The sequence below is a fragment of the Leucopleurus acutus genome, assembly GCF_964270905.1.
Source record: "Leucopleurus acutus genome assembly, chromosome: 11".
Taxonomy (NCBI): Eukaryota; Metazoa; Chordata; class Mammalia; order Artiodactyla; family Delphinidae; genus Leucopleurus; species Leucopleurus acutus.
Window position 1 is genome coordinate 20,756,926 of NC_139152.1, and position 18,540 is coordinate 20,775,465.

The following is an 18,540-nucleotide window of genomic DNA, read 5'->3' on the forward strand; positions in this document are numbered from 1 at the left end:
TTTTTAAATCAACAGGCCAAAATTTTTAAGTTGAGTAATATTTCCATAAATAGAAATGTTGTTTTATGCCCACCTAGAATGTTCTGTTTAAAGAAAACTTGAGTTCATGATATAAACTCTATCTGCCCTTTAAGTTTAGAATTTGTTTTGCCCGAGAATTTAAATTTTCTTTAAATATTGGACTCGTAAGTATACTTAAAATTGGATTTTTTTTTTGCAAGTACAACTTTGAGGAAGTATGTATATCAGTCTGCCCTGTACCATCCCATTCCCATATCCTCTGCAGAAGAGCAAAGCAAATATGGGTTCATTTAAAACTGTACGAAAATGTTTGCTTAACACAACTTCTCTGGAATGGAAAATGTCAAATTGTTAAACTTGTTTCTCTCTCTTTTTTTTTTTATCTTAAGGAGAATGGTGTTGAACGCTTATATTCTGAGAGCCTGCCACAGTCCAGGTTTGCTTGTTTGTTTCTGTGTATGACTTTTGATGCATATTCAGTTAATTTCTAAGAGAATTCTTTGGACCAGACACTCTAAAATACTTCTACTTTTTTGACAGGGAATATTCCACCCTACCATCTCCTGGACACACTTCATCCACAGAGAGTACTGTAACTTCAAGTGGTGAGTAGATTAGAAAAGATATAAAAATAGAGTGTTAGTATTATAACTATAAGCTTGGATGTTCTGTGACCTGCTAAGGTGTGTGCAAATGAAAAGGACATAAGCAAATAATCCTTTTGCATAGTATTCATGCTGTTAGTTTCCTCCTGTTGATAGATTCTGGATCAGAAATTTTGCATATGGCTTCTGGTGTCATTGATTGTAAACCACTCTGTGAGAAAGAGGAGGATAAAAGATCAACTTCTGCTGTGAAGAAGATCAAAGGTAAGCTGTTGAAGGGTTCAAGATGAGTTTCCATTCTAAAACACTAAGCAAACTTGGAAGCTAGTGGAGTAACCATCCTCAGTGGCTCAGTAATACTATTTTATAAAAGAAGTTTGAAGACATAGTCTGGAGAAAAGAAGTCCAGAGGTGACCATGGCCTTCCTATATGACAATGTTACCAACTTTTTTCCAATTCTGTATTTAAAATAAAAATTACAGTATATTTTAATGGGATTTAAATATTTCCTTATGGCCAAAATTGATTGGACACACCTGAGTCTCAACTGTGATGCAGATGTGAAATCACCTACTTAGGAATTCTCAGAATCCTAATTAGAATCTACTGGGTTAAAAGGATGGACTAATTAGTGATGGTCCACTCAGGAGGCAGATATTAACTAGATAACATGTTAGATCCTTTTCTGCCATTTGAGTCTGAAAATAAAGTGCTTATTCTGAACCGTTCCCAGTGAGACATCACTACGGTTGACACTCATGGGAAACATAGGCTCTCATTCCAACCAAAAACACCGATCAAGGAAAACTCATCTAATGTTTAAATTGGGACAATTAAATTTGAGATACAGGTGCTAAGTTAAAGGAGCTGTAAAATTGTAGAAATGGAATCCATTCCTTCAGTTGACTGAAGAATATCTTTATATTCTACCTCACACCAAATAAGAAAAATTTTAATTAAAACTGCACCAGGGTGCTATTTTTTACCTGTCATGTAGACAAAGATAAAGAATTTGACTGCACACTGTTGGTAAGGTTGTTGGGGGGGAAAGAATTCTCATACACTGCTGCAGGGAATGTAAATTCTCGTAATTAGTATGGAGAGGAATTTGACAATATCTACCCAAAATTTAAATGTACATATTCCATGATAAAACAATTTGGTTTCTGGGACTTTATCCTGTAGATCTAAGGACATACATACTATATGATGTATATGGAAGTTTATTTACTGCAACATTGTTTGTAACAACAAAATATTGGAAACAAGTTAACGATCAGTAGAAGACTAATTAACATATTTTGGCATATCCATGTAATGGAATACTAGTGTACATCTGTAAAACATATATAAGGAAACTTTTTTCTTGGAAGGATATCAAAGAACTATTTTTTGTGTGGAAAAACGCCAAAGTACAAAACATTATGTATTGCATGTAAAAATTTGTGGAAAAAAAATAGAAAAAAGTTTTTGTGTATATATAAAATATCTCTGCAAGGCTAGACAAAAATTTGTAACATTGTCTATGAGGAGGTAAAGTAGGTTTCTGGCAGGCGTGATGGGAGGGAAAATTTTCACTGGAAAACAATTTGACGCTTTTTCATTTATGGGCCATATGAATCTACTACCTGTTTTAATTTTTTTTTAAAGAACTAAAATAAAATTTCCATAGGGAAAAAATTTTTTATCCCTGAAGCAAGGGGTTACCATTTTGCTCTTATTTTCATGTAAATTAAAAATATCTAATCCATCCTTTAACTATTCTGTTTTCTTAAAAAGAAAGAAACGAAATCTGACTATAGCCACTGACCTTTGTGCCTGCACTGAACTAAAGTCAGGACAATGGATCAATGTGAAGAGGAAAATCATCATCAAGTACATTACAATACAAATAAACAAAGGGAAATTACAAAAAGGAATGGCATAAATTAAAAGTGCATCTTTTCTTCTTAGTTTGATTACATTTTATTTAGAAAGATACTGTGTTTTGGAAGGATATACTTTGTTATCAGCCTTGCATATATAATTGTTAAAAACCTGTTTGTCAATCTATAAAAAAAAAAGCTACTAAGTTACTAATTGTTCATCCTTTCATTCAGTTTGTGCAATTATACTAGTAAAGTGTTTGATTTTAAAAAGCAGCAGTAGCTGCTTTTTATTTTAAAAACCCTACTGTTTGAAGACCATTTATACAGGTATTCATTTCTGTTAAGAAATCTTATATGGTTAGCTTCCTTGGGAACTTTAGCTGACCTAGTCCTGAATCTGAATGAATGGACACATTTGAAGTTTTTTAGTACAAAATTTGTCTCACGTGTTAAGCACTTTGCCACTTACTATTCCGCCCGCATTGCCACCCTCACTGTTCCTTCCTCTTTCACTTGTTACTGCTCCCCCTCCCCCCAACACTGTTGATGTGTTTCCTCCTTCTTATAGGTGGAAGTCCAGCTCCTGAAAATATTGCACTCCAAGGCTCTGTGAATGAAGAAAAAATCATGTCAAATCAGGTAAGGAGGGGCTTCCCTGGTGGCGCAGTGGTTGGGAGTCCGCCTGCCGATGCAGGGGTTCGTGCCCTGGTCCGGGAAGATCCCACGTGCCGCGGAGCGGCTGGGCCCTTGAGCCATGGCCGCTGAGCCTGCGCGTCTGGAGCCTGTGCTCCATGGTGGGAGAGGCCACAACACTGAGAGGCCCGCGTACCACCCCCCCCCAAAAAAAAAAAAAAAACCAGGTAAGGAAATATATGCATGTTAACAGTAAAAGTAATGGTATGTTGCAATGATATTTAGAACTGTCCCTTTAAGTTTGCAAAATACTCTTAAAAGCACGATTGCATCTTATCCTTTCAAAATATTATGAGGTTAATAGAATTTAGTTATACTGATATTGTATAGATGAAGAAGTTGAGTCCAAACCATCCAGGGTCACTCAGTAGACTCAGGTAGGACCTCCTGACTCCACACTGATTTTTCTTTCATTCATTCATGCATTCATTCACTCATTTATTCATCAAAGATCTGCTGGAAACAAGCTAAATATCTATCTGTAGAGAACTCTTAAATAAATAAAGGCATTAATAAATAAGGCTAAACAAAACAGTGATATCTATCTTAAAGATGTGTTATAATTAATGGAAGAAACATACAATTACTCAGTAATTAGACTGGTCAGCGATATGAAAGAGAAATGGTTGGGGTGAGAGGACAGAAGAGGTGTCATGGAGGAGGTTCCTAGTGAGTGGTATCGAATGTTATGCAGGTACATGGCAAACTGCTATAAAACATTATAAGGATGAATATTTAAATGTTTATAGAAAAAGAATTAAATTCCTTTCCTTAAAGGGAAGGCATATCGCCACTGGTATGAATTTATAATTATTTGAAGGGTAACTTACAGACTATGGGCAATTCTACGTTCCTTTAAGGGTCTTATTTATACATCAGTCCCTCTCTGTATTCTATGTGCGGAGGTGTGTGTCTGTGTGTGTGTATTATTATTGTTTTCCCCTCAGTGTATAAACATTCTTTTAGTTAGGCCTAGTTGATTACAAGAAACAGAGACTCATGCAACTAACTCAGGTTAAGAGAAGGTTGTGGCATGTATACATTGAAGGTAATAAGGTAGATAAAAATTTTATACTATTCTTATCTGAAGGGAGTGGAGTAATTGGATATGTGATTTGGGATAATTCTTTGTAGTGTAAAGTATATATAAAGTGTAGTGTTGGCTAGCCCACATGCCGAAAGTGGTTGCCCCTTATAAAAAATGGACAGAGGAAAATTCAAGTCCTCTAGTCTTTCCTAGCTCATCTCAAAAAAAAAAAAAAAAAAAAAAAGAAAGAAAACTTAAAAAAATAATGGATTAGAAGATGTAGTAATGGAGGTGGAAAATTGGTTAGAATGCTATAGTAGTAATTCAGGCAAGAAATGAAGATAGTATGAATTTAGTGATGATGGAAAAAATGAGACTCATTTGAGAGATACTTGGGGTATAGCATTCACAGTACATGGTAACTGATAATCAGGGGTCTGGGAAAAGGTCAATACCCAGGTTTCTGGCCTAACCTACAGAACGATAGAATAACATGAGAGTAGGAGGGAGTGAGAAGAATTTGTGGGGTAAATTTAATTTAATTTAATTTGAGGTAAGTCAAGTTTCAGGTTGATATGAGACATCATTAATACCCTGTAAGGAGATTTTATAGACAACTATATACCCATATTCATAAGCTCACCCGTGGGACTTTCAGAAGCAGACACATATTTGCGAGTTATCAGCAAAGAACCAAGCAGGTGGATGAGATTCCCCAAGGAAGGAGGGCAGGCAGAGAGAGAGCACAGAGGATAATGGACTCTTGATGATTCCATTGCCTAATAAGAGAAGGCAATGGTGGAGGAGACCAAGAAGGAGCTTTGTAGTGATGGGGGGGACATCAGGAAAGGGGAACCAAGGGATGAAAAAACTTAAAAAAGGAGGGGATTATAGATCGATTTGGATGCTACAGTGAGGTCGCATAAGATAAAGGCTAGGGCTTCCCTGGTGGCGCAGTGGTTGAGAGTCCGCCTGCCGATGCAGGGGACACGGGTTCGTGCCCCGGTCTGGAAGGATCCCACGTGCCGCGGAGCGGCTGAGCCCGTGAGCCATGGCCGCTGAGCCTTTGTGTCCGGAGCCTGTGCTCCGCAACGGGAGAGGCCCGCGTACCGCACAAAAAAAAAAAAAAAAAAAAAAAAAAAAAGGCTGAAAATTATCCATTGGATTTGGCAGTAGGGAGTTCACTGATAACTGGGGAGGGCAGTTTCCTTGGAGCGTTAGGTGCAGGGGCAGAGTAGTTCACTGATCACAAATGGGAGATGAGGAACTAGAAGATGTCACAGGGTCGAGGGGGGATTCAAAAAACTGGAGTATGTAAATATGGATAAGGATGATCCAGTGTTTTACCTGTATTATTTCATTTGTTACAGTTGTCCAGAACTTACATGACATGGTGTCAAGGGCCCTACCAAGGAAATTTGTCTTGGCCTCATTTTTTATGGAAAATTTCTGAGAATGTTGAATAATAATTATCCTAAAATAATTGTATACCTATAGCTTCTCCTTTAGATTTCCCCAGGCAGTATAGAGCAACTCTCCTATTATGGTGATTCTCGTATGGATACCTTTGTAGGACAGTTGGTCAGTGACCTTAAAATATATTCAGATGGAGTAAAAGCCAAACACAGCACAATCTTAGCAGCTATTTTGCCATAATTTCTCCAACAATCCATCTGGAAAGCTGCGTGTGATAGTCCTAGATCACCGCGCCCCCTCTTCATCCATTCAGTCCTATCTCTCCCTCAAGCTCCAGCTTGTTCCTTGTCTGCAGAGACTTTCCATGCTTCTTAACCCATGGTGTTGCTCTCTTCCTTTTGCAAAGCACATATTTATCTATCTCTCATTTACTTGGCAAGTAATCCTAGTTTGCTTTGAAGTAACTTGTATCATGATTGCAGCTTTTCATGTACTTCTGTTTTTTATGCCTCAGCTAGATCAGAAACCCCCTTGGAGTCAGTCCTCTTTCCTTCTGAATGCCTAGCACAGTTCTTTGCATACTATAGAGTGTTTTTTGAACAGGGTAGGCAGGAGAGGACAGGAAGTCGAGAAATGATTAGCTATGAAGGATTTCCACTCTATGTTTAGCAATAAAATCTCTTTATGATTTTAGGAAGCCAAAGGGGAACCAGAAACAATAAATGAGCACAGAAAAGAATGTGTGGCAGGAGGTAAGGAATGTTCTCTTCCAACCCCCATGTGAACTTTTGTTCCCTGCTGGTATGTTTTATGGATGAAATCTTTCTGAGTAAAGATATGGCATCTACAACTCTGCATCTCTAGATAAAATCAGCCAAATAGAACTGATTTTGCTTCAATTTGTAGCGTTTTCAAAAGGCCGTATTTATGGTGCATTGCCTGTTAAGCCCAGAGGTCTTGTAATAACTAGTGCCCTATTGTGAACTAAGAACCATGCCAATGTTGGTAGCAAATTCTAAGCTCTACTCTGAGGTTTTTTTATTGTTCTGTCTAAAAGCAAATAAGCCAGTATTTGAAGAGTGAGTGCTCATATGCTTCTCTCCCCATCTCCCTTCTGTTAGGATGGAATAGTGAATAGCGTTCTGGCTTTGGAGTCACTCACTGTATGCTTGGTCACTCTCTTACTTGCTGTGACTTTGGCAAGCTATTTAACCTTGAGTCTTAATTTCTTCATCTGCAAAGTGGAAATGATGAGTAAAAAAAAAAAAAGAAAGTACCCTTTATGAAATTAGACTGTACTAAGTACTAGGCTAAATTCTCTATATGCATAGTTTTATTTAGTTCTCCCCAATACCTGTGTGAGCTAGGTAAGCTGCAATTCAGTTTCCTAGCCTATAAACTGTAGATAAGAACGGTACCCACCAGAGAAGTCTGGCTGTTGAGGATTGAAGAAATTATGTGTAAAGCACTTAGAAAAGTGCCTGATAAAAGATCTCATAAAAGTTGCTGGTTTTAAATCCTTGGTCCGCAGGAAAACCAGGGTACCAGATGAAGCTATGCATTTAACCATGGAATCAAATCAAATAAACATTCAAATGCAGAAAGAACAAATTGGGCTGTTCCTTGACTCTGAGACATCTTCAGGTTTTCAAAGACTATTCACGCGCTGAAGTGTGAGCCCATAATTTCAACATGATCGTGATCCCCAAAGCGTAGCATAACGTTATCTTATATTTAAGCAAATGCATTATTAGCTGGCAGTCTTCTCGGACATATTTCAATGAACGCCTTTGTTTAGTGGAGGGAGGCCCTAACAACATTGGATTGAATGTGCCTGTAGCTGTCAAGCCTGTTTAACCAAATACTATCTTATTGTCTTTTTTTTTTTTATCTTATTGTCTTTTAATAGGCGCTGCTGTTTCCTCTCTTCCTGTGAAGTCAGTTAACTTTAGACAAAGTGACAAGTAAGCTCCTCCTCATATAGCACGCTCACACTTTTTGCTTTTCTGTTGAACTATGTTTGAGTAAGTTCTTTCTCTTATCTTACAGCACTTCTGCTAATGAGAAGGAGGTGGAGGTAAGTTTCAAGCAAATGTTTTTTCCTTTAGTAAAAAAAATACGTGTTTCAGACTCACTCGCCTGCAGTCCCTGCAAGCTTTTGCACAAGCTATCGTACATTTGGTGTCTGTCTGGCTTGGCCATGACAAAGTGCAGGGAAAGCCTATGCGTGCCAGCATTATGTCACTGGGAGGAGAAAGAAATGCCTCAGTGTAATTTGGTATTAAACTGGAAATTTGACTACATCCAATGTTCTGTCCTCACCCTCACATTATTTTGACAACAGGCCGAATTTCTCAGGTTATCTTTGGGATTTAAATGCGACTGGTTCACCTTGGAGAAAAGAGTGAAGCTTGAAGAAAGATCCCGTGACTTGGCAGAAGAAAATTTGAAGAAAGAAATTGCTAACTGTTTAAAACTGTTAGAGGTGAGACTCATAACATTTGGGGACTACACGTTCGGTTGTATTATTAATAAGGTTTCCAAAATTACGTAAGAGTTTACTTGTATGACTAAAACCAACACTAGGTACCAAGCCCTGCCTGACTCAAATGTGAATTAATAAGAGGTAAGAAATCAGGATCAGGCTAAGATAAAAGGCTCACCAATAGAACGGTGTAAGTAACAAAACAAATAAATGTAGTTTAAAGTAGTTACGTGAATCTTCTGCCATCTCTCTGTATCTTCAAATAGATTTCAGGCAGAAGAGTAATTATGCAGAAAACTGAGCAACAGGAGATAATATCAATGTTAAGCTCCAAAGAAGAGAATCAAAAGACGATTTCCATTTAATTAACTGAAAAAAGAGAACGGTGACATTTCAGTCTTGTCAGATAATGGGCAAACCTTCTGTAAGGTACACAGAAGTGTAACAACTATTATTCTTCTATTTTGTGCAGTCACCATAAATATACGGATGGGTTGGAAAATTAAGGGGGCTAATTTTGGAAAAAGAAAATAAAAATATAGAAACCATATTCTGCTTTTTACTGTGGTTAAAAAAGCACATAATGTAAAATTTACCATATTAACCATTTTAAGTGTACATCAGTAGTGTTGAGTATATTCACGTTGTTGTGAGATAGATCTTCAGAACTTTTTCATCTTGCTTACTGAAACTCTATAGCCATTAAACTATTCCCCTTTTGCCCTTCTGTCAGCCCCTGGTAATCACCATTCTGCTTTCTGTTTCTATAAATTTGACTACTTTAGATAGCTCATGTAAGTGGAATCATATAGTATTTGTCTTTTTGTAACTGGTTTATTTCACTTAGCATAATGTCTTCAAATTCATCCATGTTGTAGCATGTGGCAGGCTTTCCTTCCTTTAAGGCTGAATGAAATATTCCATTATACGTGTATACCACATTTTGTTTATCCATTCATTTATTGATGGACGTTTGAGTTACTTCCACCTCTTGGCTATTGTGAACATTGAATATTGTTGCTATGAACATGGGTGTGCAAATATCTCTTCAAGACCCTGCTTTCAATTCTTTTAGAAATATGGCCAGATGTTGGATTGCCGGATCATATAGAGTTGTATTTTAAGTTTCTGAGGAACCACCGTACTGTTTTGCACAGTGGTGTTACCATTTTAAAATCCTACTAACAGTGCACCAAGGTTCCAATTTCTCTACATCCTGGCCAGCATGTTATTTTCTGTTTTCTTTTTTTTTAAAATTAATTAATTTATTTTTGGCTGCATTCGGTATTTGTTGCTGCGTGCGGGCTTTCTCTAGTTGCAGTGAGCGGGGACTACTCTTTGTTGCGGTGCACCAGCTTCTCATTGTGGTGGCTTTTCTTTGTTGCGGAGCATGGGCTCTAGGCATGCAGGCTTCAGTAGTTGCAGCACGTGGGCTCAGTCGTTGTGGCACACGGGCTTAGTTGCTCCGTGGCATGTGGGATCTTCCCAGACCAGGGCTCGAACCCGTGTCCCCTGCATTGGCAGGCACATTCTTAACCACTGCGCCACCAGGGAAGTCCCTATTTTCTGTTTTCTGATAGTAGCCATTTAATAGGTGCAATGTGGTATCTCACTGTGGTTTTGATTTGCATTTCTCTGATGATTAGTATTGTTGAGCATCTTTTCATATGCTTATTGGCCGTTTGTATATCATCTTTGGAAAATGTCTAAGTCCTTTGCCAATTTTAAAATAGGATATATGATTTGCAAATATTTTCTCCCATTCCATAATTTGCCTTTTCATTCTGTTGATTATGTCCTATACACAAAAGTCTGTAAGTTTGATGCAGTGCTGTTTTTCTATTTTTGCTTTTGTAACCTATGCTTTTGGTGTCATATTCAAGAAATCATTGCCAAATACAATGTCATGAAGATTTTCCCCTATGTTTTCTTCTAGAGTTATATAGTTTGGGGTCCTACATTTAGGTCTTTAATCCATTTTGAGTTGATTTTTGTATATGGTGTAAAATAAGAGCCCAACTTTACTCTTTTGCAGTTTTCCAACATCATTTGTTAAAGAGACTATCCTTTCCCCATTTTGTAGTCTTGGCACCCTTGTCAAAGATCATTTGATCATATATGTATAGGTTTATTTCTGGGCATGCTGTTCTGTTCTACTGGTCTGTCTTTATGCCAGAACCATACTGTTTTGGTTACTGTACCTTTGTAATGTGTTTTGAAGCCAAGACATGGGATACCTTTAGCTTTGTACTTCTTTTTCAAAATTGTTTGGCTCTTTGGGGTTCTTTGAGATTCCATATGAATTTTTCAATTTCTGAAAAAAATGCCTTTGGGATTTTGATAGATATTACATTGAATCTGTAGATTGATTTGAATAGTATGGACATCTTAACAAAATTAAGTCTTCCAGTCCATGAACACAGGATGCCTTCCCCTTTGTGTCTTCTTTCATTTTTTTCAGCAATGTTTTGTAGTTTTCAGTGTACAAGTCTTTCATCTCCTTGGTTAGGTTTATTCTCAACTATTTTATTTTTTTGGATGCTATTGTAAGTGGAATTATTTTCTTAATTTCCTTCTTAGATGGTTTATTGGTAGTGCATAGAAATGCAATTGATTTTTGTGTGTTGATTTTGTATCCTACAACTTTGCTGAATTTGTTTATTAGTTCTAACAGTCTTTTTGTGGAATCTTTAGTGGTCTCTTTAAGTAAGATCATGTCATCTGTGAACAAAGATAATTTTACTTCATTCTTTCCAATATGGATTTTTTGAATATATTTTTTTACTTGCCTGACTGCTCTGGATAGGACTTCCAGTACTAAGTTGCACAGAAGTGGTGAGAGTAGGCATCCTTGCCTTGTTTCTGACCTTAGAGGAAAAGCTTTCAGTCTTTCACCATTGAGTATGATTTTAGCTGTGGGTGTTCATATATGGCCTTTATTATGTTGAGGTAGTTTCCTTGTATTTCTGTTTTTTTGGATATTTTTATCATGAAAGGTGTTGAATCTTGTCAAATGCTTTTCTTATCAGTTTAGATGATCATGGGATATTTATCCTTCATTCTGTTAATGTGGTGTATTGCACTGATTGATTTTCATATGTTGAACCATCCTTGCATTCCAGGAATAAATCTCACTTGGTCATGGTGTATAATCCTTTTAATGTGCTATTGAATTCAATTTGCTAGTATTTTGTTGAGGATTTTTACATCACTATTCATAATGAATATTGGTCTATAGCTTTCCTGAAATGTTGTTGTCTGGCTTTGGTATCAGGGTAATTCTGGCCTCAGAGAATGAACTTGGAAGTGTTCCCTCCTCTTCAATTTTTTGCAAGAGTTTCAGGAGGATTGGTATTAACTCTTCTTTAGCTGTTTGATAGAATTCTCTAGTGAAGCCATCTGGAACTGGACTTTTCCTCTTTGGGAGATTTTTCTTTTTATAACTGCTTCAATCTCCTTACTAATTATTGGTCTACTCAAATTTTCTATTTCTTCATGATTAAGTTTTGGTAAGCCATATTCTGTTTGACTAACAACTAATATATGCTCTTCTCTTTCTAACTAATGGTGGTTATTTAAACTGCAGTAAGAAACTGTATGTCTGACAATGGCCATTCCAGTTGCAACTCATACATATCTGCCTGTTTCAAAAGTGGCTGCTATTTCATTGAGCATCTACTGTGTGACAAACAATTGGCATCTATTACCTCTCATGTCACAATATTCCTGGAAAGAAGATGCAGTTGTCTCCATCTGACAGATGAAGAAAAAGCAAATCAGAAAGCTTGATATTATAACATTTGTAGAATTAAGATGCAATTTACAGTCAATGATGCCTTATGGTTTTATTGGCAGCACTTTTCCTTTCTGATGCTATATAAAATTTATGGTATTTTAGACATGCGCAAGTATTAGAAATTTGCTCATGATCACACAGCTAATGAGCAATGGCTTGTTGGCTTCCAAATATGCTGTTCTCTTAATTCTTTCTCCACTCCAGTGAAACAGATGGCCTTCCATCAGGAAAGCCATCATCTTGGTTCAAGGGCAGAGGTTTGAGATAAATATTCATAAGGCAATGAAGGCGTAACGGCCTAACCAGCCCAATCTCACCTTGTCATCAATGGAAGAGCAAATATAGTAATCAGAGTCATATCTAATTCGAGTATATTTTTATTACTTTTCTTAAAAGTTCAAACTATGCTCTTCATATAGTGCATTCAATTCATTTATAGGCATAATTTCTTTACCATTGCCAATTAATTACATCCCATCCTATTAATTGTAGAAGAAAGATATAAACACACATGAAGGAGTAGCAAATTTGGGAAGTAAAGAAGGAAGGGATCAAAAATAGTATAAAAGACTTTGTGAATACCTGCATAGGTCTACCTCATAACCAACAAAGGTATTAATATTTCAGTATCATTCATTATTGGTCTTTGCTGCTGCTTTTCACCTTCCACAAAGATAATAGATTCATCTGCATTTACAATATAGTCAGTGTTAGAATCACTTGCTGAATACTTGGGTTGGATACTTTTTAATACTTTACTTTCTGTGCAGTCTTTAACACCTCTTTGTGAAGATGACAGCCAAGCCCAGGAAATCATTAAGAAGCTGGAGAAAAGTGTAACATTCCTCAGTCAGTGCACAGCTCGAGTGGCCAGTAGGGCTGAGATGTTGGGAGCCATTAATCAGGTAATTTGTCTCCCTTTCTCCGGTTACAATGAAATTACTAAAAGTGGATTACATTTCTAGGAAAAAACTATATTTGATCATTTCAGAATGCTCTTGATATTTTCCTGTTTTAAAAAATGCTACAATAAATATCCTTGTTTATGCATCTTTGCACACTTATTCATAGAGAAGTAGATTTTCAAAATTTTCTTTGTGGGAAAATCTGGGGAGACTTTAAATTTTTGAATCTCTACGTAAACAAACTTGTTAAAATATATTTTCCTAAGAAGGAGACATTTCACTGTGATGATAGTTTTAGTCTGAACATTTGTTATACACTTCTAATATTCTAGTTTCTTTTTAACCCCTCGCCAGGTAGTAATATTCTTTGTTTTATTTTTATTAAAGTTACATATGTGCATAGCTTTTTAAAAAAAAGTCAAGTAGGGCTTCCCTGGTGGCGCAGTGGTTGAGAGTCCGCCTGCCGATGCAGGGGACGCGGGTTCGTGCCCCGGTCCGGGAGGATCCCATGTGCCGCGAAGCGGCTGGGCCTGTGAGCTATGGCCGCTGAGCCTGTGCGTCCGGAGCCTGTGCTCTGCAACGGGAGAGGCCACAACAGAGAGAGGCCCGCGTACCGCAAAAAAAAAAAAAAAAAAAAAAGTCAAGTAGTTCTCAAAGCCTTCTTATCCCATTTCCCATGTTCCAGAGCAACAACTTTCAACTCTTTTGGTTTGTTTTTTATTAATATTCATATCTCCAAATAATATGCTTATACTGTCACCAAGTGATTCAGTTTTAGATATTTATTGGTTTCCTACTACAAAGATGAAAATTTATTTATCAATCGTTCCCCCTCACACCTTTTCACTGTCTTTCACCTTATTGTTGATCTCTCTTCTTTCCTAACCAAGCTTAAATTCCATGGTCAAACACAACATTAGCTCCCTTGCATGAACCCTCAACACTTTTCCTTCTCTTGTTTTCTTTTAAACATTAGGAAAATCTACAACTTGTTTTAAATCCATTTCTCCACCTGATTATACCTGCATAGCTGGAAAACCTCACACCTCTGTGCTGACTGAGTTCTTTTGAAATTCATCACAAACCTCAAGTGGTCCTTGGGGCTTCCCATCTTTCACACTTTCTCCTTTCTCCTCAAATCACCATCATGTCCTCCCCTCTCTCTCTGTCAAATAATGACTTTGCTTCTTAACTCAGTAAGAAAGTTGAGGCAATCAGAAGGGACCTGCCAAAAGCTCTGAACCTACAAGCACCTAAACCCTTGACATTGCCTTCCTTCCTGGTACGAAAGATGAGTTGTCTCTCATCCTATCCATGGCTAACCATCCCACGTGTATATAAGATCTCATCCCTTCTAAATTACTCAGAATCTTGGGCCCCAATTCTCCTTGCATTCTTCCATCTCCAGTTTTTCCCCACGCTACTGTATCATTCCCATCAACACACAAATACGTTGTTTTTAAGACAGGAAAAATAACACTAAACAAACACAAACAAAACAATCTTTCACTCTTTCTCCACCACCCTGTTTCTCTGTTCCCATTTTTAGCAAATCTCCTCAACAGAATTGTGCTGTTTCCAATTTCTCTCCTCCCAGTCTCTCTGAAACATATTCTAGTCAGCCTTAACCTACTAATTTTCCTTAACCTGTCTGCTACATTCAACACGGCTGAGCTCTTCCTCCTCCTGGAAACACTCTCCTCCTTGGTTTCCAGGTACCACAGTCCCCTGATCCTTCTCTCTACATCATGGAACAATCCCTTCCAGACTCCTTTACGGGTCCCACCCTTTCTCCCAGCCCTCTTAATCTTGATGGGCCCCAGGGCTTCACCAGTGCACGTCTGATTTCCATCGTCACTCAATCCCCATACTATCCTATGTAGTCAACTAATGACTGCCTAATTCACACACTTATCCCAAACCTCTGCCATGAGTTTCAGACTAGAACCTGCTACTGTTGATGTAGCTTGGAAGTTTGATAAACAATTTAAGCTTAACACATCCAAAAATAAACTTCTGACAGTCCCTCCAAAAACTGTTCCACACATAGTCTCCTTACCTCAGTAAAGGGCAACTCTGTCCTTCCAGTTGCTGGGGCTGGAAAACCTTGGGGGTAATTCTCAACACATTTCTCTCACACTCCACATCTAATCCTATGGTCAATCCTATTTACTTTACCATCAGAACATGTCTGGAATTCAACCACTCATTTCCCTCTCCACAGCTACCACCTTAATCTAAGCCACCATTCTATTTTTTTCCCAGATTACTACAATATCTTCCTACATGGTCTTCTTGTCTCCATCTAAATCCAATCCCCACCCCACCCCCATAGTCGCTTCTCAATAAAACAGCCAGAATAATCCTTTTAAAACTTAAGCCAGGTCATGCTACTCTTCTTTTTTTCATGTTACTTATTGGTTCACAGCCCTCAAGTGGCTCCTCATTTTTTTCAGAATAAAAGCCATGGTCCTTATGATGGCTTAGAAAGATCTACATGATTCCCCTGCCTTCTTACCCCTTGGGCTTTATTTTCTGTGACTGTCTTCCTGGGTTATTGCACGCCAGCCACACGGGACTTGTTTCTGTTCATCATGCTGCCAACTCAGGCCCCCAGTCCTAGCTGTTCCCTATGCCTAGAATATTTTTCCTCTAGGTGTCCACATGTCTTAGCCCTCACCTTCTCCAAGTCTTGTTCAACTGTCCCCTTCATAGAATAGCCCAGCTGACCACCTGAGCTCCCTTGTAAAATTTCAACCCCTTCCACCCCAGAGCTTCCCTGTCTTTTTTCATAATGCTGATCACATTTTAGCATACTATTATGTTTTACTGACATCTTATTTGTTGTCTACCTCCTCCCACTAGAATATAAGCTCCATGAAGGCAGGAATATGTGTCTGTATGGCTCACTGCTTGTCTCCTCAATGCCTAAAATGTGCATAGCAAGTACTCAAAAAGTTTTTGTTAAATGAGGGAGTATACGACACCAAAAGCAATGGCAAAAGAATAGATAAATTGGACTTCCTCAAAGTTAAAAACTTTTGTGTATCAAAGGACATTATCAAGAAAGTGAAAAGATAATCTACAGAATGGAAGAAAATATTTGAAGATCATATATCTGATAAGGGCCTAGTATCCAGAATATATAAAGAACGCTTGCAGCTTGACAGAAAGAGAAACAACCCAATGAAAAAAATGCAAATAAGACTTGAATAGGCGTTTCCCTAAAGAAGATATACAAATGGTCAATAAGCACATGAAAAGATGCTTAATTATTAGGGAAATGAAAATCAAAACCATAATGATATACCTCTTCACACCCACTAGGATAGCTATAATAATAGAAAAAGAAAGGAAGGAAGAAGGAAAGTAACTAGTGTTGACAAGGATGTGGGGAAATTACAATATTATTATCATATTATTAATATATTATTTAACTATTAAAAGGAATGAAGTGTTAATACATGCTACAGTGTAGATGAATCTGGAAGAATTTATGCAAACTATAGGTGCTAGACACAAAGGACACATATTGTATAATTCTATTTATATATAGTATCTAGAATGGGTAAATCTTTAGAGAAAGGTAGAAGATTGGTATTGGCTAGGTTTTGGTGGGGAGGGGTGAGTGGGGAGTAATTGCTTAGTGGGTGTGGGGGTTTACTTTGGGTGATAAAAATGTTTTGGAACTAGATAGAAGTGGTGGTTGCACAACACTGTGAATGTACTAAATGTCACTGAATTGTTCACTTTAAAATAGTAAATTTTATATTGTGAATTACACATCAATATAAAAAAAGAAAAAATACAGTGAATGTATTTTGTCAGGTTCCAATTCAAACAAAACTGTAAATAGATGTTTTTGAGGCAATTGGGGAAATTTGTATATGGATTAGATGATAAGATGTTTCTGTTAATGTTGTTAGACGTGATCATGGCATTGTGGTTATTTAAGACAATACATTCCTATATATATATATTTTTTTAGATACTTACTGAAATGTTTATGAGTAAAACCACATGATGTTCATCACCTGTACTTAAAAAGAAATAGCATTCAAAACTTGAGATGAAACTCATATAGCAAAATGTTAGTGGTTCTTGAAACTGGTTAATAGATATGTGTGGGCTTATTGTCTACTTTTTGTGTCTGTTGAAATTATCGTAATGAAAAGTTTTAATTAAAAAAAGTGGATGAATAATATTAGATCTATATTATCTGTAAACATTATTACGCCCGTGTAAATTCTATTCATAGCAGAGACAGTAGTCTGTTATGATGTCTTTTCCTCCTTTGCACAATGTTCATGTTCTTCGTGGAGTTAATCATTTTCCTTTGCCATGATTGTTATGCTTAGTTTTCTATTTACTTATCTCTAATTTATTCTCAGCCTCTCCCAGGGAGTCTAGATCTCACAATACATTCAAACTCATCAGGTATTCTGTCCATTTCTTCATTGAGATGTTGCTTCCAGAGATTTTTGACCTGTCAGTCTCAACTGACTGTTCTTCAGGCTCAACACAAAAGTCTTAGGAATTCTTAAATGAAGATTTCTTTCACTTCTTTCTTGAGTTGAATCCCATTTCCTGAATCCCATACCTCCTTCTTTGCTGGCTTACTTTTTTATTTTGGTGGAACATCTCACGCGTTTTTCTGAGGGAAAGAATGCCTGGGAGGTAAACTTATTAAAATGTTATATAACTGAAAATGGCTTTATTCTTTATGTCTTTACGGTAGCTGGGTGAAGGATTCTAGATTAGAAATCATTTCCTTCATAATTTTTCATCTTCTTCTTAGCTTCTGGAGTTGCTATCAAACTTTGATGCCATTCTGACCCCTGAACTTTTGTTTATAACCCCTTTTTACTTTCCAGAAGCTTTTAGGATATCCTCTTACCCCTACTGTCCTTCCTTGGCATGGGTTTATTTTCAACCACTGTTTTAGGTCCTAAGCTGGAAAGTTATTTCTTGAGTTCAGAGATTTTCTTGAACTGTTTCCTTTTCTACATTTGATGGAATTTTTCTACATTTTCTATACTTCTTGAATTCCTTTCTTCTGAACTGGTCCTTTCTTGTCTGTTTTCTACATTTTTGTCATTTTGCTCTAGTTTCAGAGAAATTTCCTTAACCTTATCTTGAAACTCTTAAGTTACATATTTTTTAATCATATTTTTAATTTCCAGACTTTTAAAATTCTCAGGATGTTGCTTTTTAATATCTTGTTCTTATTTCATAGATGCAATACTTATTCTTACTTTTCTGAAGATATTGATAGTTTCATTGAAATTTTAGTTTTTTTCTTTTTGTTTTGATTTCCTTTTCTCAGGCTAGAGGCTTTCCTCTGACTAGTGATGACCCACTATACAGCTGACTGGGAGCTCTGTATATGTTGGGTGGGGACGTTTCTTGTTGGCTCTGAGCTTCACACAAGCTAGGTTGTGTCACTGGGATACTCTTAACGTTGGTAGTTTTAAGACTGTCATCTTGCAATGTTAGATTCCTCAGAGAAAAGTCTTCCAACTGCCAGTCTTGAGAGTATAAGCTTGGCTACAAGTGTTTGATAGTTGGAAGAATAAGGCTCCATATCTCTAGATTCAATATATATATAGACTTTTGCTTAAATCTATTCTTTTCTGTATGATCCACTCACCATCAACTATTTGTTACTGCTCAATCCACAGACACTCTGGTTAACTCTCTCTAGATAGCCAGCTTTTGTAGTC

At 37.1% G+C, this 18,540-nt stretch overlaps 1 protein-coding gene across 1 annotated transcript in view; it reads left to right on the forward strand.

Annotated features, from left to right (window-relative positions):
* IRAG2 (inositol 1,4,5-triphosphate receptor associated 2) overlaps positions 1–18,540 on the forward strand; it is a gene marked incomplete at its 5' end in the record, with an annotated part of 91,234 nt that overhangs the window by 65,168 nt on the left and 7,526 nt on the right. Inside the window, 9 exons of the mRNA XM_082849525.1 lie at positions 411–457; positions 562–626; positions 783–890; positions 3,064–3,134; positions 6,326–6,383; positions 7,541–7,595; positions 7,681–7,708; positions 7,976–8,116; positions 12,683–12,817. Coding sequence (XP_082705651.1) covers positions 411–457; positions 562–626; positions 783–890; positions 3,064–3,134; positions 6,326–6,383; positions 7,541–7,595; positions 7,681–7,708; positions 7,976–8,116; positions 12,683–12,817 — 708 coding nt within the window. The remainder of the gene's footprint in view (positions 1–410; positions 458–561; positions 627–782; positions 891–3,063; positions 3,135–6,325; positions 6,384–7,540; positions 7,596–7,680; positions 7,709–7,975; positions 8,117–12,682; positions 12,818–18,540) is intronic.